This window comes from Pyrus communis, chromosome 12, assembly GCF_963583255.1.
Source record: "Pyrus communis chromosome 12, drPyrComm1.1, whole genome shotgun sequence".
In the NCBI taxonomy this organism is placed as follows: Eukaryota; Viridiplantae; Streptophyta; class Magnoliopsida; order Rosales; family Rosaceae; genus Pyrus; species Pyrus communis.
Genome location: NC_084814.1, coordinates 25,951,986 through 25,972,294, shown reverse-complemented (window position 1 = coordinate 25,972,294; position 20,309 = coordinate 25,951,986). Strand labels below are relative to the sequence as shown.

Genomic DNA, 20,309 nt, shown 5'->3' with positions numbered 1-20,309 from the left:
AATATGATTTTTCGTTAAAGTAAACATGACCGAAAGTTTTTCGTTAAACCTCTCTTAAAACAAAGAGCAAGAATGCATTCCAACAAGAGAATTAAAGCTGAAAGTCGTACAAGACGACACTGAATAAATTAAACGAAAGCATCAACTAGTCATAGTTGTCCGAATTCCATCTAAACGACAGCATAAGATTACTAACTTCCCAAAACACCCGACTGGCGCAGTGCAGTAGCAACCGCGTACCAGTCAGTTGCAACGGCAAATTCCAAATACTTAACGACAGACATCTAAAACACAGGTGCAGCAAAGGCTATAAACACCCTTGGCACTTGGCAGACTCCAAAACGACGACATTACAATGCATAATCTTCCTACATTGTTAAGGCGACATCTCTTCGCAACCTCTACTAAACGACTCCCCTCTCTCTCTCTCTAACAGTAGAACATAACCCTTTTGACATTCTCCTTGAGGGCAGGCAAGGGCCTCACTGCAGCATTTGCACCTGGTGCTCTTGTGCTCCGCGGACCCATACCGCCACCCATGGCCCCACGTCCAGGAGCAGCACTGGTCATTGATCCGCTGTCTGATGTCTCTGGTTCCATGTAAAACCGAGCTCGGAATGCAGCAAGATGGGCATAGTACGCCGGAGGAACTGCAATTTTAAAGCTAAAATCAGAACACTGCCTATTTTAAGTACAAACAAGAAAATAATGAGAAAGCATCAGAGATAGTCTACCAATGGAAACAGAACGAGTGCATCTTGCATACCTGCAAGAGTTCAAAAGATCAACCATTCAGCACTGGAGTTCAAGGATTCAAAAATATAAATAAATAAAAATTTCAATGACTAAAACTGCTAAATCAGCCAACTTACGTATAGCAAAGATTGTTTGTGAGTGACTGCAGTTCATCAGCTGTAAACTTGTTTTCATCCCACAGCACATGGTAATGAGCCGGACGGCTTGTACCCTGTCAAAACATGGTGTATACAGATTTATAAACATGCTGCTTCACAAACACACACACCCCACTGATAACCCAAGGAAAAATCATTGCCTGAATTCCAGCATGGCTGCAGAGGTAGAAGTCAAACTCTGTTGGATGACAGATTTTGGAGTCCACAACCGTACCTGCAGAAACAATTGGGTAAAACTTCCGTATAACAAGCATGAAAACTGAACTACATCATCCAAACATTTCATATTCGGTAAAATTAATTACCAGGTAAGATATTTCCACTCCTGTCAACTGCATTACGGTCATTGTGATTGTTGGCAAACAACCTGGTGTGGTGCCGTTTTTGAACCACAACAAAAGTCACAGGTGGCTGATAGTTTGGCTCCAAGGAAGCACAAGCCTGAAGAAGAAAACAATGACAAGAAGCAAAAAGAGGTTAATAATATTACTAACAAAGAACAAAATGCACAACTATACTAAAGAATAATCCCAAAAATGCAAGTTCACCTTACGAATCGCATCAAGCTCGTATAGTAGAACTTGGTAGAACTGCCCTTCACTGACACCGTCCCTGAAAACACAAACGTGTATATACACACACCATTAGAAATAGGAGAAGTACGTAGGACACAAACAATGGCAAAGGAGCATTAAATGCCTGTAAAATATGATGCGCTGTGGCTTCTGTCCTGTTGCTCTACGGAATGAAATCAGCAGTTCCCTACATTAACATACAAATTTAACTCAGTTCTGCAATTAACAATCCCCAGTAAGTAGAGAATTAATATAATTGAGAGAGATAGAGAGAGGGAGGGAGATACTTTATCATTCCACCAGTTACAGTACCCCTCTGAGGATCCTGCCATGTTTTGAACAGGTCCTGGATGAGCTCCTGGCGATGAGCTTGAGCACAGACCAAGCCAGCATACTTGGTAATTTCTGGCCAGTCTTGTGAGGCCACAACCTGTGTCATAAACGACATGCGAACAATTAAACTGTGACTCTCCACGTGAATTCAAGACAAATACGAAAGCACTAGCCAAAACCCATAGATATCATCGACAACATACAGCCGCAATTGATGGGCTTGAATCCTCCCCTGGATGAGGATGGGTAACATCAGCACCAAAAATTATAGTAGGACGGTCACTGACTAAAGGAATACGTCTTGACAGTGCATCAATAAGTACTGTGTTCCTTCCGCCAACCTTCACATTTATCTTCAAAGCAACATTTGCCAAGTATTGTTTACTCATTCTGAAAACGTGTTTCGTCAAACAGCACTGGGATACCAGGCCAAGATCCGTCTCGCAAATTCGTTTCAAGTCACCTGGATGGATATCAGACTATCAGTACATACAAGAATCTAGAACTTCAGGACAACACAAAATTGGGACGATATTATAGAGAGAAATAAAAAGCAGAAAGAGATAATAGAGCCAAATGATTTCAAACGCATACCGTAAAGATTGCCATTATTATCTGGTAAAATAACGACAAGCAGGTCAAGCTCCTTGCTCTGGGGCCGGAGTTTGGTCATTGCATCATGGTACCTAGTTTTTAAGGCCTTCTCTGCCTGATCAGGTCGAGCTCCAAGTGGTGGAAGTACGGGTTCTGGATTGAACGCCTATTAAAAAAAAAACTTCAGCATCAGAGAAATCCAAATATAGAAAACTAACAATACAATTAAAGCCAGTGGAAACTGTAATAATAAAGAAAATTTCCATACCATGCCAGAAATGTAACACATTTGAGCAAGTTCATTACAGAAGGACCGGGCCACACTGTCTTGAACATTTCTTGAAAAATTAATGCAAATCCAATTGTTTACTTTTCCTCCATTGACCATTTTCTGCAAAATATCATAGTAATCCAAATTGGCTGTAATAATTCAGCAAGACATGGGACATTCATTTGTCTACAGATATAACCATATGTCCAACTAAGTATTTATTAACCACATAAACATGAGAACTACTACATGAATAATCACATAGTAAAGTGGGTAAACAGGTTAAAAACAGTCAATCATACAAATATCCAGATATATAATTTCACTTGTGTGACTGAAGACAATAAAAAAAGGCATTAAAGAAACATTAATGCATAAATAATAGGACTTTCTTTGGGTCGAAAGGTAGATCACATTGACCACACACTTAAGTAAAAGTAAATAAATAAGGGTTTAGAGGGGTGCCAGAATATTACCTTATTCATCATGTTCCACTGACCAACTTGGGGCAGGCAATCCTTTTCCCGTCCAGTATCATGATATTTCAGCTACGCAAAATAAAAATCAATACAGATATACTATCAAACTACGTTTTGGGACTGAATGCAATTACATATCTTACCCAGGGTGCAGGAAGAATACGAGCTTCAACCTGAGCCAGATTCTCACTAATTTTGATTCCAAACTCCTTGGCGTAAGGATCTTCATGGTAAGCATTATGACGAACTGTCTGTAACATGTACCAAAATATTAAACTGGGAATTAACATATCACCATCAATCGTATTTCTGGATAAAAGATGCCTTCTACCATAAAACTTCAAATGATGTGAGCATTTAAATTATGACACAGAAGATAAGTTAAGGACAGCAAGATGACAATATTATCAAATAACAAAGCAAGCAGTAACCAAAGGGCTCATGGCATCAACTGCAACAAAAAATATATCTTGATAAATAGAATAATCAAAAGATAACACACCCGAATAATATCTTGCTCCCTGTCATGAGGGCGCTGACAGGTGACCTTAAGCAAAGCAGTTATCTGTCTCTCGTTCAATCTCTTGGAATACCTTTGACCTTCGACAATTTTACAAACCTGAATCCAGTTACTGCTCATTAGCAGCCATATCCCCATTAGTATTTACAAGCTAGAAATTATAGAAACAACTCACCTCCATGGGCAAATAATTCGGTCGCTGCTGATTTCCAACTTGAAGGCAAGGCCATTGTGTATGTTGAATGACAAACCGGTAAGTTTCATAGAAGTACTCAACGACAGATTTCATAGTTCCTCTTTCATCAACAGGGAAACTGAATGGACAAAATACAATATCAGGGAAACAAGTTTCACACACCTCAATGTGCTCCTAATACAAATACGAAGTTAAGAAATATACAAGCATAGGAAAGCATAAGAAATATACAAATATAAAAGTCAAGAAGTACTCACGTCAGTTCCCTTGTTGCCTGTGACGTTAAACCAGAAATACGGTACTTTCTGCGCATATTTCCTCGGTGTGTGACCTCAACCTTGACTCCACGAAGAGCCTTTTTTATCTGTTCACAATTAAAAGGTTACTATGATATCTAATATAAAAATGATGGCAAATATAGCTGTACATCAATTGTGATACACACTCCATCTACAGCATCAGATCTATAAAACATATAGTTTTCAGTGAATATATAAGAATGAAAGGTTACCTCAAAAATAACTACATAAACATTAACCCCAGTGAATGAGTTTTTACACATGTAAGTTAATTTTCACAAACAGAAATACACAAGGAAACACAAAACAGATTAACAGTACCAACACCCCAATAACTGTCACACTTTCAAACAAACACTCAAGAGAAATAATTAAATCACCAAAACGGAAACAATGAGGGAAACCTAACCTTTACACGATCAGAATCAGAGAGTGGCCTATGTGTAACATCCCGATTCAGTAGCTGTGTTACGAACTCAATAACTGGCAACGGCTCAATAAAAGCAGTAGAGGACATATCTAGACAGCATGTAAACAAAACACCAATCAGCGGAATAACTATGCAGTGTAACACATCACCATTACTACAATCAAATTGATGAAAGTAGATAATCTATTATTCACAGAAATGATGCATGTTGGGATAGCACAAAATTAAGTACCAATATTCAGAGACAGCCCCATCTGAGTCGGACGAATACTCTGATAAAACCCACGCCAACTTTCCAAACCCTCACCAAGTGACTGTCTTCTACCCAAACCAGGGGCATAAAATGAACGGCCAACGGGACAGTACCTACAACCAAAGAGGAAAAAATTAGCTATCAAACATATAAAACAAGAATGTGTCATCATGTCATCAACACGCAGAAAAAATTGTTTACCTAGAAGTAGGCAATTCGCGCAGAACAATGTCCAAAACCTGAAGCGCCTCTTGAGGTGCATCAGCTTGCCTCCCTTGCAAAAAGAGACCTAAATGGTGTAGGTCAGCACGTGCTGCAAATTTTATGACAACCCTAAATTCCCTCTCTCTCCTGCCATCAAGAAGAAGCCATGATCAAATACATACAAAATAAGAGTGCACAGAAAAAATGTAACTAAAAATAAAGAGCTGTGAGTACGCACCTTTGTCCACCTGGACCATCATCATCATCAATAAGAGTGATTTTAAACTCCTTTGAAAGGAAAGGAAGTGGGCCGGCAGTATACAGGCTCTTTCGTCCATCATAAGCTGGTAGACGTTTTCCAAGATGGGATTCCCTGTACAGTGTCACCAGCTGCTCCATCACAGCACGATTTACACCCCTTGATGTGACCTCCGGCGTAATGGTAACCTAATATATATAATGAAAAGACATATTATCAACCGAAGTACAATATCAAAAGACAGACAAATGGCCAGAGAACTTACGTCATACTGGTGGAGGTCTTTGTCAGGTAATTCTGCAAAGAAATGGTTTGCCTTGACTGTACACCTTCTGCCAGTGCTACCCTTACCAGGGCGAAGCGGGAACCTGACTGACTTACTTGAGGGTGCCACCGGTTGAATAGCCTGGCTAGGTGCACTCTCTTGCTGGACGGTAAGGACAGCAAGCTGCTCCGCCACTTCTGAAGGCTCAGGCGGCTGGGATGATGATGAACTTCCCACATATACAGGTGGAGAGGTGACCCCTTGATAAGGAACTTGATGAGTGACCCCTTGGTAAGGAACTGGGGTTGCTTGGTGCAGCTCGGGGAACTGAGGTCTGGTTGGGCCACCAGGAGAAGGTGGTCCTCCACGGCCAACACCACCACGACCACCTCCATAACCTCCACGACCTCCTTGCTGAGTCGGTCCTCCCCTGCCTCTGCCTTGATATTCCTGTGGCCCACCATACTGCTGTTGTTGGTATTCCTGGGGCCCACCATACTGCTGCTGTTGCGGCACTCCACGGCCAGCACGGCCCCCTCCATAGCCTCCACGACCTCCCTGGGGGGCCGGTCCACGGCCACCTTGGTAGTTTCCTCCACCCTGTTGTTGTGGCGGAGTCCCTTCAGGAGCATGCTGGGAACCACGACCCCCAGCAGGTTCATGAGACTCGGAGCTTTCCCCACTAGGGAGTTCAGTTCTCCTCTTCCTCACCATGATGATGTCTACACAGAGAATCAGTATTGCATCAAAAGAACCATTAGCAAAGAAATAAAAGGCTATAAACCCAAAAACAATGTATTAACGAATGTATAAAATGAAAGTAAATGCATAATGTACACCAACAAACCAAAGAATCCACTCATGGGTTAGGGTTTTCCAGAATACAAACATATCCAAGGGTTTTCAAAAGGCTGAGAGCACGATACCCAGAGCCACAACATATAAAAGTGCCCCAAAGCAAACACTAAAATAACAGAAAACACCTTCGATCAGAAGGTGGGAAGGTTACCCAGAATTTTCCGGTGCGATAAGTTCGAAAATCCTATGTGTTCCTGGAATTTGGTAAAATGCACCAGGAATGTCATGTAAAATTCAGTTTCTTAAAAAAGTAGGAGAAAACTAATAAAAGCAGAAGATAAAATGGCTATCATCAATTGCTCTAGCACCAACGTAAAAAACCCAGAATAAATAAATCACTATACCAACTATAAACCCTAAAAGATCACCTTCTTAGAATCCTAAACAACCACACATGCTTCCCAGCATTGCAAAAAACGCACGAGATCTAACGATCTACCGAAACAAAATGCAACGAAAAAACCAAGCGACGATAAAGCCTTTCAGAAAAGCTTTAAAAATATAAATTAAAAACGAAAATAAATCTTCGTGAAAGAAACTGAAGCCTAACACCAATTTTAGGGCAAAATATGCAGATCCATACCACAAATTAGCAAATAACAACGGGAACAAATGGCAGTACAAAACCCTAAAACGAGTCGTTTCGAGTGGTTACCGTGAAATCAGAGTCCGATGACCGTCGTACAACGCCGCAGCAGCGGTAGCTTCAGAAGGCGAGAACGATGAAAAATGGAAATCGAAAAGGGGCTTGCCTGCCTACGCAGTACTCACTCACTCTGTCTGTGGCTCTGGGTTGAATATAGTAAATAAATTTATAAATAAATAAAAAAGCCCCAACCCAACAACGTGCACCAGCGGTTTGTATTTCGAAATGACCACTCCATCCTTCTTCCCTACGCCTACTTCATCCAATAAAACATTTCTTTTTTACACTGCACAAAGCTAGGATTTCTTTTTAAAACTAACAAAATCAGAGTTGTTATTGTCGTTTCAAAATAATCATTTTACACTCAATCAAAATTAAATTCATTGCAAAAAGCTAGATAAAGATAATATTTGATGGTGTATTTAATTGCATTTATGATAAAAATAGAAAGTGCAACGATTGCTATTTAGAATTTCTAAAACAATCGTACACGACACGTTGCTGCGCGAAAACAACGCACTCAGATTCGATCTTATCGGGTCATATTGAAAATGAATGGATCCGTTACTTTGATGGGTTGTGCCGTGTCAAAATTCTATACTCATTTTGACACGTTGACAAAGGTCTAATTAATCATTTCCAGGTCTATCCAAACATGCTAAGGGGTTAGGCCATTCTTTACCATTCTTGTTTGAGTTGGAACATCAACTTTCTTTTGAAATTAGAGCAAGTTACACTAAGTATGAGGCAAAACAACCGCATATGTCTCACATTACCCGTTAACTTGTCCACGTGATTGACTTGACCACACACGAGTGGGCATATGAGAGGGTGAAGAAATGTCTCATGTGAGAAAGTTAGAAAACATTGCAAAGGAGAATATTTTTAAGGAGTTAGTCACTTAACTTATTGCCAATTAATTTTAGTGTAAAACTTTAATGATGGGCTTAAAGCTAAATGCACAGCTTGATTTGAGTGTGATTCTCTTCCTCTTCCTGTTCCTCTTCCCTTTTTCTTTTCTTTTTTTTCTTTCTTTCTCTCTCTTCTTTTCATTTCATTTCTTTCCTTTCTTTCTAGTTGATTTTCGAGACCCGCACCATCTATTCATTCATTTCATGTAATTTCTTTTATTTTCCTGAGGCTGCTTATTAAATGACCAAAGTACCACTGCTATACAATCCAATTCAATCCAATCCAGTCCCAAGGTCAATATCCAATCCTTTTCGGTTTTCATGTTCAACTAAGTTTGTTTGCGCAATTTGTTTTGTTTTTGTTGCTACTTTTCATCAAAAAGCTCAAGTAAGCTCTACTCCATTTCTGTTTGGGTGGATTGGATTGGATTGATTTAAAAGCCGACTTTTTGAAGGGGGTCCATTCATCCTAGTCTAGTCTAGTGTTTGTTCATGGAATTGGAAAAAGTTACTTAAATCTTAGGGACAAAGTTTAGGCATATATTTTTTAGGCATATAATTGGTGATGGAAACTACTCAACATTTTTTTGGCATGACAAGTGGCAGCCCCAGATGATGGCCTGGTTACTTGGATTGCGATTTGATCTTGTATACAAGTTATTTTGGGTCATTTGATGGCTTATTTTCTTTGCTCTTGTTGCATGGGATCCTAAGGCTAAGGTAAAGCTTTTGCTCCTCATCTCAATCCTTCTTATTGTATTGGGTTTAGTCCCTTCTTCCTTTTTCTACTTGTTTATTTCTCATTCTGGCTTAGCCGAGCTCCCCCCTCCCTCTAATGTAACAAACATTGTTCTACTAAAAAAAAAAATACACACACACACACTTGTTTATTCATAAACAAATAAAATACAACTGCAGGAATAAAATACGACTGCAGGTAAAGTAATGCATTTGTAAATACTACAAAACGCTTTAGTCTTCTTAGCATTACTCATTCCACATTATTATTATTATTGGGGGGAAAAGTTTTCCCAATATCTGCATTGGGGGTAGTGCAGTGGCACCAGGTTCAACAACACATACATTGTTTATTGCCAAACCCCAAACCAAAACCATATGTTTTGGGAAGCATCTCTCGTGTATCAAAATACCAGATCACTATCTTACTGTTTAACTTAATGACTACATCGTCAAATGTCAATTATTACCAGGGACCAGGACAGATTATTCCTCCCCTAACAGTAGAACATAACCCTCTTCACATTCTCCTTCAGAGCAGGTAAGGGCCTCACTGCAGCATTTGCACTTGCTGCTCGCGTGCCCCGTCCACCTGATCCTCCACCACCCCCAAATCCACGTCCAGCATTAGCACCACTTGTCACTGACCCCCCTTCCGACGTTTGTGGTTCCATATAGAAACGGGCTCGAAATGCAGCAAGATGGGCATAGTACGCAGGAGGCACTGCCAAATTGGAAAACTCGTCAATTTTACTATTTACTAGTAATTCAACGAAATGAGCATGTTCTAAAAATCTGAGAGAGAGAGAGAGAGAGTGCGCTCACCCACGGAAACAGAACGGGTGCACCTCGCATATCTGCATCAGTTGAACTCAATCACTAAAACAAACACAAACAAAATGACAAACATGAAACTAATATATTCACCACCAAACTTACGTGTAGCAAAGGTTATTTGTAAGGGTCTGCAATCCATCAGCTGAAAATTTGTTTTCATCCCACAGCACATGGTAATGAGCTGGACGGCTAGTGCCCTGTATAACATGATGACTACCAATTTAACAACACTCCCAAAACTTTTCAGAGTATACATTAACATACAATAAACGAATCACTACCTGAATTCCAGCATGGCTGCATAAGTAGAAATCAAATTCAGTTGGATGACAAATCTTTGAGTCTACGACAGTACCTGTAAAATCAATGTCAAAGCGTTTTATACCACATTTCACATATGAGTTCTTAAAATCATGGAAAAGAAGTTCCAAGTCTAGCAAAATTAGTACCAGGTAATATATTCCCACTTTTGTCAACTGTTTTCAGGTCATTATGGTGGTTGGCAAACAATCTGGTATGATGGCGCTTCTGAACCACAACAAAAGTCACTGGAGGCTGATAGTCTGGCTCCAAAGAGGCGCATGCCTGAATTATGGAGGAAAAAAAAAAAACGGATAGTATATATTAAGATGAGAAAGGGATGAACTAAGGTTTATCAATTTCCTGACAAAGATGCGAAACAGAAAGGAAGTTATAGTTTATGACTAAAGTTGAGAAACTGAATTTAAAAAAAGTAGATTTACCTTACGAATGGCATCAAGTTCATACAGCAAAACTTGATAGAACTGCCCTTCACTGACACCATCCCTGCATAACCATAGATACACCATCAGATAAGAGAAAAAACGAAGTAAAGGAAGTGGCAGCAGAATATAAGACATGCCTGTAAAATATGATGCGTTGAGGTTTCTGCCCAGTTGATCTACGGAAAGATATGAGCAATTCCCTGTATTCAAAAGAATAAATATCTGAATCCTATAATCCGAAGCATAAGTTGATTTATATGCATTAAGAAAAAGGAAAGTAATCATGTCCAACAACTAATACTAGAAGAACCTAAATGAATATGAGAGAGAGAGAGAGAGAGAGAGAGAGAGAGAGAGAGAGTCATACTTGATCATGCCACCAGACATTGTCCCTCTTGTTGGATCCTGCCATGTTTTGAATAAATCTTGGATGAGTTCCTGTCGGTGGGTTTGAGCGGAAACCAAACCAGCATATTTTGTAATTTCAGGCCAGTCTTGAGACGCCACAACCTGAATAATAATTTTGCAATAGTCAAACCCCACTCTGGGGCGAAGAGAATAAATTCACATGCAAGCTAAAGCACAAATGTATGTTCAGTAACGCACAGCTGCAATTGAAGGACTTGAATCCTCTCCAGGATGAGGATGGGTGACATCAGCACCAAAAATGATAGTAGGTCGGTCACTGACTAAAGGAATTCGCCTTGACAGAGCATCAACTAGCACTGTATTCCTCCCCCCAACCTTCACATTAATCTTCAAAGTTACATTTGCCAAATACTGTTGCTTATTTGTCTTAAAGACGTGTTTTGTTAAACAACACTGGGAAACAATGCCAAGATCTGTCTCACATATTCGTTTCAAATCACCTGGATGGCAAATAATGACAAATGTCAAGTCCAAGATCCATTCCTAAAATAAAAAAATGGCAAAACTTTGAAAGAGCAATATGGTTAATTAAGTTAATTTAGTTCAAGTTCCAAACCATAAAGAGAGCCATTATTATCAGGCAAGATAGCAATAAGCAGCTCAATCTCCTGGCCCTGAAGTTTGGTCATTGCTTCTTGGTAGCGAGTTTTCAGAGCCCGCTCCACCTGATCTGGACGAGCGGTAATAGGTGGAAGTACTGGTTCAGGATTGAAATCCTAAGGGAAATCCAACATTGCATGAGGTATCACAGATTTAGAAGAGAATGAATAAAATATAAGGGCATCAGAAGCTTCATACCATGCCAGAAACGTTACACATTTGAGCAAGGTCTTGGCAGAACCGACGGGCAGCAGCATCTTGCACACTCCACGAAAAATTTATGCACATCCAATTGTTGACTCTGCCGCCGTTAACCATTTTCTGAAACAATACAATAGTCAATCAAAGAAAGTGTAAAGACAATTACACCCTCGACTTCAACAAGAGACACAATCATCATCATTCAATATGGGAAACACAGCCACAATAACCTCCGACAAGTTACAACCACCAGTGGTAATGCCTTTTACTAGAAAAACCACTAGAACTTAACAGAAACATTATATGCCTTTCTATTGCCAACATAAGAGAGGCAGAATATCATGTGCAAGGCCAACTAAATCAGCAACTGATCAAGTTAGCAAACTAGTCCAAAGGAATCAAAACTAAGAACAAATGCCATTGCAAAGATGCGATATATAGGCGATAGGTCCAGTGCACAATACCATTATTGTTCCACAAGCAATCTGAAAGGAACCAAAACTAAGAACAAATGCCATTTCTAAGTATGACCTCATAGACATAGAACATCTGTGGCTGCCATGCACTTTCCCTTCCCTCCACCCAAACCCCCAAAAAGGTAAAAAGAAAAACCTGGGATTTTTTTTTGAGATGCTTCTCCTTCACAGCACAAACACACTCTTTCTCTTACTTTAAACAATTAATTTCTAGGCTAGTGCTATGACAGTACAACATTAAAAAGAATTCCTAACATCCCCACCACAGTGAAACAATGTATTAATGTAGCCCAAAGTATATAAAAGGTTTCATGGCAGAAGCAAATTAATTGGCATGCACATAAATATAGACACATGTACACATCCACCTTCATATGCTCATCAATTACAAGCTATTCTGAAAAAGGAAACCATAGATTTATGCTAAAGATACCTTATTCATCATGTTCCACTGTCCAACTCGAGGCAGGCAATCCTTTTCTCTGCCTGTATCATGATATTTAAGCTGCGAAACAAGATTCAGCTTAATTTCATCCATTTAGTGAAGGAACAAAGGGTGGTACCAAAAGCTTGAAAAAACATATACCCTGGGCGCAGGAAGGATGCGAGCTTCAACCAAAGTGAGATTCTCGCTGATTTTAATCCCAAACTCCTGAGCATAAGGATCTTCGTGGTAAGCATTTTGACGAACTGTCTGAAGAGTGAAAATTTCAACCAATAGATACCGAGTGAGTAGAACTTTACAAGTCAGACCCAAGGAATGTCAACATCAGAAGACAAACACATTAAATTTCACTAAATGAAAAGATTGGTACACCATACATGAGACATAACAGTTGTGACGTAAGCCAATAAAAGAAATCCACAATATCTAACCTGCATAATGTCGTGTTCCCTTTCATAAGGACGCTGACAGGTCACTTTAAGCAAAGCGGTAATCTGTCTCTCATTCAGCCTCCGGGAGTACCTCTGACCCTCAACAATTTTACAAACCTGAACACAATGATTGCTTATTAACAAGCTTGTCCAGTTAAAAATAAATAAAATAAAATACAAAGAAAGTTGCACTTCTTACCTCCATGGGCAAATAATTTGACCTTTGTTGATTTCCCACTTGTAGGCAAGGCAGCTGGGTATGCTTAATGATGAAGCCATAGGTTTCATGAAAGTACTCAACAACTGATTTCATAGTATTTTGCTGATCGAGTGGGAAGCTAAACAATCAAGAAACAGCGTCAGAAAACCAAGTGTATGCAGCGGCAGCCTCAAGTAAAAACTAAGGCTCTACCTGATGAAGATTTATAATATATTTTTCTAATTTAAGGGACAAATGAGAGAGAGGGAGATGTGCGAGGAAAAAGGTAAAGAGAGACATGAGAAATGTAAAACTAAAACCTATTTCACATGGTTTTTAGTGCTTATTGTATAACATTATATGTTTTTTCTCTCCTCTCTCCCTCATCTCTATCATCTCTGCTCACACCTTCATGATACTTTTTCTTCACTTCATTAAAAGAATAACAAAAAGGTTCAGGATCCAAAGTTTCCTCTCAATTCTGTGTATTTTCTCTCCTCTTTCACTTTCCTCTGATTATTTTCTTCTTTATCCTTCCCCTTTGACAGGTAAGGCTGATAAAGGGGACTATACTAAAAGCACTTCCATAGTGTAGGATGAACATTTAGGAAATTAGACATTCAGGATGGGGGCAAATGAATCAGCCCAAAAGTATGGGGGGTTTATGATTATCATCAATACTTGTGATAGTAAGCAATTTCTAATCCACACAAGTAACCAATGACGACATAAGATGTGAATACTCACGTCAGTTCTCTTGTTGCCTGTGATGTCAAACCAGATATGCGATATTTTCTGCGCATATTTCCACGGTGTGTAACTTCAACCTTTATTCCTCGCAGAGCCTTCTTTATCTGTTGTTACACAAAAAACAGTGATTCTGATATCCATTATAAATTAAAATGAAAGTCAATTCTACCAACTATCAGACATCATATCCAGAAAGTTACATTACACAAACAAGATTGGTTTGTCGCAATAAACATCTAGCCTTGATGAAAAGTTGATAAAATATTCCAATATTCCATCCAAAAATTTAATAGAAATGAAGTAGATTTTGACACAAAATGAAGGAAAAATAACAGGCAGAATCTGCAGTGGGATTCTGCACCTACAGGAAAATAAATGGACTTCCACCGTTTGAACAGTCCAGAATAAAACACAAACCAACACAAGCAGGATCCTGCAGTGGAAGCTCTCTAGGGAGATTGACAAAACGAAAACTAAACCTACCTTCACAATTTATCAAAAGACGATGAACAAAATCTTACCTTCACACGATCAGCATCAGACAATGGTCTTGATGAAATGTCTCGGTTGAGTAACTCATTGACAAACTCAATGACCGGAAGTGGCTCAATGAAAGCAGTAGATGACATGTCTGGAACATTGATATTTTGTCAATGTTAATGGAAAAGTCGAATTGATAAAAGGAAGTGAACTGGAGAAAAAACAATCAAGATAGTTGCTGTAAAACTTTGATTTAAAAATCTTCAAAAATCAGTACCAATATTCAGAGATAGCCCCATCTGTGTTGGACGAATACTTTGATAGAATCCGCGCCAACTCTCCAAACCCTCACCAAGTGACTGCCTTCTACCCAGGTCAGGGGAATAAAACGAACGAGCAACAGGATAGTAACTACAATCAATCAAGTCCAACAGATTTAGCTCTAGAGCAAAATTAATGTGTGAATATTGATGTGTACTGAACACATATAGAAGATAGATATCGTATACCTGGCAGTAGGCAGTTCACGCAGAACAATGTCAAGAACCTGCAGGGCTTCCTGAGGAGCCTCAGATTGCCTCCCCATTAGAAAGAGTTCTAGATGGTGCAGGTCAGCACGAGCAGCAAATTTGATAACCACCTTAAATTCTCTCTCCCTCCTGCAAGAAGAACCAAATGATGATCATATGGGTAAGAAAACTGTTGACAGAAACTATGTACAACCAAATTTTGAGCACTAAGTATCCCACCTTTGCCCGCCTGATCCATCATCATCATCCATAAGGGCAATCCTGAAGTCCTTCGATGAGAAAGGGAGAGGGCCAGCAGTATACAAACTTTTGCGCCCATCATAGGCAGGTAGCCGATTTCCAAGATGGGATTCTCTGTATAAATCCACCAACCGCTTCATCACAGCCCGATTCAACCTCCGCGATGCAATATCAGGTGTAATTGTAACCTAACAACAAATAATATGCATTGAAAGCAATTATCAAACACAGATTTTTAGAACAATATGAGAAGGACAAAGACATATATGGACAGTAAAATAACTCACATCATACTGGTGCAAATCTTTGTCGGGCAATTCAGCGAAGAAGTGGTTTGCCTTGACTATACATTTTATGCCAGTGGTGCCTTTGCCAGGGCGAAGAGGGAACCTCACTGACTTACTTGAGGCTGGAATGGGTTGAATTGTATTGCCAGGAGAAGGAGCAGGAACACCTTCTTGCTGGATGGTCATCTGGTGCAAAGGCTCCACCAATACTGAAGGCTGAGGCTCATAGGATGAGGAGGGTGCAGGGCCTGTGGCTTGAGGGGTGACCCCAGCAACATACGGAGCAGAGGTCGCTTGGTGCAGGTCGGGAACCGATGGTCTAGCTGAGCCACCACCAAAAGAAGGTCCTCCTCCCCAACGGCCACGACCACTTCCACCGCTACCAGTTCCTCCACGACCTCCTCCTCCCTGACCACCCCGGGATCTACCTCGGAATTCAGGGGCCTGTGAGGGCGAGGGAGAGGGCCCACCATAACCATATTGCTGCTGTGGTGGCATCCCACGGCCACGGCCGCCACCACCACCACCATAGCCTCTCTGTCCCCCCTGTGGTCCTTGTTGGGCCCAGGCTCTTCCACCTTGGTAACCTCCAGGCCCTCCTCCCCCACCTTGGTAACCGCCTGGTCCTCCTCCTCCTCCACCTTGATAACCACCTGGTCCTCCTCCTCTTCCTCCTTCATAGTATTGTTGTGGTGCTGGTGCAGGTGCAGGTGCAGGTGAACTCCTCTGGGAAGATTGATCACTCCCCCCACCACCTTCCTGAGGCTGAGAGCTTTCACCTCCACCAGGATTTTGATTTCTCTTCTTCCTCACCATGGTGAAATTCAACTAGTGATGTCTGCTGAGTGAGAGTGCATACGGATCAAACCATAATTCAGCTCAAACTTCACTCACTCACTAATTAATCAGCTCAAAAAGCAATTAAGACTAAAATAGCAACCAAATCAAGGCAATGCAGGATTAGCACATTCAAAAACACTTGCCAATAAAATTTATGGCCAAATCCAGCAGACCCATATCATTGAACTAGCAAATTACTAGCACTGCATGCCTGCTCGATGCCATGGGTTTTTAAATTGTTTTAAACGTGTGGAATGATCAAAATCTATTTACATCCTTGTGTTCAATAAGGAACAAAAGATAGGTACTTGTAGAATATATTACATGGCAAAAGTTTGGAATTAAGATGTTCATATAGATATAATACACATAAAAATAGGAAAATATCTTGTTTTTCCATGTCCCAACTTTTCACTTGTTCCTCAGTATTTCACTCTTCTTTCTTCTTCGTTGCCAAAAATCTTTTGAGTTTAATTATTACTATTTAAACATGTTAACGCATCCACAAGCTGACTAATTCTAATTAGCCTCATCATACAATTGCTAAATACTTATACGAAGAAGAATTAGCCAATTCTAATTAGCAACTGCTAATCAAACTGCAAAAGCAACATATGAGTTTTCCTGACTTCAAACATGAATTATGAGAACAAAACCATTACAGTATCATAAATCATAACTCAAAGCTAAATCAGAAAAGTATGACACACACAGTTGACGTTCTTTATATGTTGCAGTGAGTATAAATAAATAAATAAATTCATTACATAAAGGTATTTCACCGTTTCCTTATCAACTGATGGCTATCTTCTTCTTTGGGTCCAACATCCTCAAAAAATTTGAATCTAACACATGAAATGATCAGAAATCATACAAAGTTGCAGTGAAAAAATTAACACAATCCTCGGAAAATGAAATTATTACAATAGTAGGGAAGAATAAAAAGGAAAAACTACGGAAAAATTTGATAAGAATGCACATATATATTCAGCGGTTTAGGTTGAGCTTAGTGTTGAGTTGAATCTAATATTAAGACTAATCCTCATAAGCTATTCCTTCTTCTACTTAATAAAAATGTCCCTAATGAACTGCAATTCAGATAGAACATCATTAATCCCCTTTTGGTCTCTTGAGGATTCAACTGAACACTAATACAATCACACAAAACCCTAAATCATTATAAAAATTTCTTTCAGCCCTTTTTATCATTTTCCCAAAAGATCAACCCTTCAATATCAGAATCTACAATTACCACTTTTTTGCCCAGAAAAACAAACAAAAAAAATCTAGCCAGAGAAGTGAGCGTTTACACCGAATAAAACTGAGATAAATGGAAAGCAAACACATTTCAACTATTTCAGCTATTTCAAATCTTTCTACAACAATATAGCTTTTCCCTACCAACAAATCTCTTCCCCTTCCACAAATTTTCACTTTGGACAGTATTTGAGTAGAAAGGTTGATGGAAACTGAAGAGAGAGAGAGAGTTCGGATATAAGCACTCAAAAAATCCAAACTCCAATTACCAGATTCATCAAATGCACACAAAATAAAACACCACTACCAAACCCAGAAATTTAATCGAAAAATTCTACAAAACCTATAAAAAAAAAAATACTGAATCTCAGATAAAATTAAATCAAAGAACCCATAAATTTAATGAATAATTCTCCAAAACAAGAAATTTAAACTAATAATTTACTAAAACTCAATTATTTTAAATCACAAATTTGAATCCTTACATGCAATAAGTCTATAAGGTACCTGAATACAAGTCGGAAAAATCACGGAAGTTTTAGGGATTAAATCACAATAATCCGTAGGTTATAGAGAGAAAATCTCCCAACAGCGATTTAAAAGGTCAGTTAGTGTGCAACTTTTTCCAGGTGAAGTTTTAGGGAGGCTTAGAAATCAAATCGACACAAACTTGATGTGGAAAATATCACAATAGAGGTAGAATAAGGTGCAAGAAATCTGGGCCGCATCCTCATGTTTGTAGCAACAGAAATGGGTTTTGTGTTTGGAAGGAAAGATCTCTGAGAGTAGCAGCACCCAGCTGGTCACAGAGCAGCAATTGCTTTGCTTCTGTTTCTGCCTCTGGAGTTTGGAGGGTTGTCTTCTTCTTCTTCTTCTCTCTCTCAGAGAGGAGAGAGATGGGAAGGGATAGGAACGGAATTTCCCAAATGGAATATGATGTAGTACAATACAAAATATATTATTATTGTACATTACAGTATTACTCGTACAACATAATGGATTAAATAATGGATAATGTTAATAGAGGTCAAAATTTTATATCAAATTATACGTCATCAATAAAAAATGAACATGTTAATCTTAAGTGATAATTCAATCATCAACCATCACGTTATTTGGTTTGGAAATTTGGTCTTCTTAACTTTATTTTTAAATATGTTGGTGTGGAAGCCAGACATGTGACCAAGAAGAAGCTGAAATGCCTCTGTGAGTCTTCTCGGCTCTTAGAAATGGTGGACAATTGTAGCTTGCCACCGTTTGTTCTCATTTTGAAAAGAAAAAAAAAACATTACTCTTAAATAATTAATGGTATGAGAAATGGATATAGTATTGTTTCACTTTTATTTTTCCTGAGGAGGGAGGCTGGGCACTCATGCCAGTATATTTTAAAAAAAATATATATTATAAAACTATTATCTACATTAAGCAGCAGACATTATGTTAAATTTCATAATAAATTAACAATAATGTAATTTAAATTTGCTCGAGAATTAAATATAAAACTTCTCAAATAAAAAAAAAATATCACTTAACTATAATACATGCCGCAGACAGTGTTAGTTTAATGGATTAAGCCAAAAAGGGCATCTTTATTTTTAAAACTTAGTGATGCCCGCAATTAACAATGCCTTGCTGTTGGTAGGTCTTTGAAAATGACAACCCGTTCCGTCAGTGAAAGGCACAAGAAAACTACCTCTTTGCCAGCGCATGGATTTACCCATACCCAATATATCACAGCAACTGTATTTTAATTTTGTGAAAATGTTAAAACATATATTATTCGATTTATTAATATTAGCATACAATGAAGTATCATACAAATATAATAAATTCACTTATACTAAATGCGTTACATTGATAATATTTTAATTCAATTATTTATTTTACATTTATACTGCTACTGTGACATACTCAAGCAGCACAATCGACAAGCAAATAATATAATAGAATAGAATACAAAACATATTATTTTCTTCTTAACCAATAATTGCAACCCAACAAAGCGTTTGTGTCTTGGTTTGGGTGGCATTCTTTGGAGTGCGTGACATTGAACAAATTTTAAATTATTTTTCATAGAAAAATAAAACTAGTTTGTTTGTTAATACATATATTTTCCAGTAAATATTTGTTTGTTAATACATAATTAGAATATTTAAAATGAATACATAATTTTAAGTCAAAAAAAGATAAATGAATAAATAATCCAGTTGACTCGACTAAATAGAATTCAATTATGTTAACATCTTTTTTTTTTTTCTTGTCAAATTTAGGTGAATTAATCTCAAGAACTTAACATGTTCACTTGCAATAAACATGTTTTGGTCAATTTGCTCAAAAATTTTATTATGCACCAATGTAAGCAAGTATACATCAAATGATCGAAGCATTAAACGTGTACTCAACAACGAAAAAATTGCTGACACAAGTGCATAGTAAAAAATGAAAGCATGTACGAATAATATTGTTGGTCCATCAATTGTACCAATGCTAGAGATTTAAAAGATGTACGACCAATAAATGGATGGTAGTACTCTTCAATATATAATTCAGGCGTGTATGGTTTCTTTTCTATGAATAATGGTCCCAATACTCTGCAAATTAAAAAATTCGACTCTCTTTCTTTTAATTTTATTATTTATTATTTATTGGGTTGGCAAATATTTAGTGGTGCATAATGAATGGAAGATGAGCAAGTGTGCTTTAACAGGTGGCTCTGGCTCTTGGCTTGGGGCCTTGGGCACATGGAGAGACACATGAAATGAAGCAACCATTGGATTTATCTTTATGTATGACGATTTTTTGGTCACCCACGATCA

At 38.6% G+C, this 20,309-nt stretch overlaps 2 protein-coding genes across 7 annotated transcripts; both read right to left on the bottom strand.

Moving 5' to 3' along the window:
- Positions 1-54: 54 nt before the first annotated feature.
- LOC137709925 (protein argonaute 1-like) lies at positions 55-7,298 on the bottom strand. The gene is made up of 22 exons (XM_068448907.1): positions 7,106-7,298; positions 5,593-6,314; positions 5,307-5,515; positions 5,066-5,215; positions 4,844-4,977; positions 4,591-4,700; positions 4,140-4,246; positions 3,862-4,000; positions 3,669-3,785; positions 3,310-3,417; positions 3,164-3,235; positions 2,685-2,807; positions 2,417-2,582; positions 2,026-2,285; positions 1,777-1,919; positions 1,614-1,676; positions 1,463-1,526; positions 1,220-1,355; positions 1,055-1,128; positions 873-967; positions 735-766; positions 55-650 (listed from the first exon to the last, which is right to left on the bottom strand). The coding sequence occupies exons 2-22, from the start codon at positions 6,304-6,306 to the stop codon at positions 430-432; spliced, it is 3,237 nt and encodes a 1,078-aa protein (XP_068305008.1). The 5' UTR covers positions 6,307-6,314; positions 7,106-7,298; the 3' UTR covers positions 55-429.
- Positions 7,299-8,985: 1,687 nt separating this feature from the next.
- Positions 8,986-18,403, bottom strand: LOC137709723 (protein argonaute 1-like). 6 transcript variants are annotated; one of them, XM_068448704.1, is made up of 23 exons: positions 18,001-18,403; positions 17,004-17,081; positions 15,397-16,237; positions 15,089-15,297; positions 14,849-14,998; positions 14,617-14,750; positions 14,381-14,490; positions 13,857-13,963; positions 13,110-13,248; positions 12,911-13,027; positions 12,621-12,728; positions 12,468-12,539; positions 11,556-11,678; positions 11,314-11,473; positions 10,935-11,197; positions 10,696-10,838; positions 10,466-10,528; positions 10,326-10,389; positions 10,032-10,167; positions 9,864-9,937; positions 9,685-9,779; positions 9,571-9,602; positions 8,986-9,469 (listed from the first exon to the last, which is right to left on the bottom strand). In XM_068448704.1, the coding sequence occupies exons 3-23, from the start codon at positions 16,210-16,212 to the stop codon at positions 9,243-9,245; spliced, it is 3,342 nt and encodes a 1,113-aa protein (XP_068304805.1). In that variant the 5' UTR covers positions 16,213-16,237; positions 17,004-17,081; positions 18,001-18,403; the 3' UTR covers positions 8,986-9,242. The 6 variants fall into 6 exon arrangements, with proteins under 6 accessions (XP_068304805.1, XP_068304804.1, XP_068304807.1 ...); XM_068448703.1 differs by having other exon boundaries at positions 15,397-16,234; XM_068448706.1 differs by having other exon boundaries at positions 17,019-17,081.
- Between the last annotated feature and the right edge of the window lie 1,906 nt (positions 18,404-20,309).

Bases quoted from the DNA above. Each gene is read 5' to 3' on its own strand.
- LOC137709925 (XM_068448907.1), bottom strand. From the start codon at position 6,306: ATGGTGAGGAAGAGGAGAACTGAACTCCCTAGTGGGGAAAGCTCCGAG. The intron at 968-1,054 runs GCAATGATTTTT...ATGTTTTGACAG, and splicing joins GCAGCCATGCTGGAATTCAG to GGTACAAGCCGTCCGGCTCA. The intron at 767-872 runs GTAAGTTGGCTG...GAACTCTTGCAG, and splicing joins ACAAACAATCTTTGCTATAC to GTATGCAAGATGCACTCGTT.
- LOC137709723 (XM_068448704.1), bottom strand. From the start codon at position 16,212: ATGGTGAGGAAGAAGAGAAATCAAAATCCTGGTGGAGGTGAAAGCTCT. The intron at 14,751-14,848 runs GTATACGATATC...GATTGATTGTAG, and splicing joins CGTGAACTGCCTACTGCCAG to TTACTATCCTGTTGCTCGTT. The intron at 9,603-9,684 runs GTAAGTTTGGTG...CAACTGATGCAG, and splicing joins ACAAATAACCTTTGCTACAC to ATATGCGAGGTGCACCCGTT.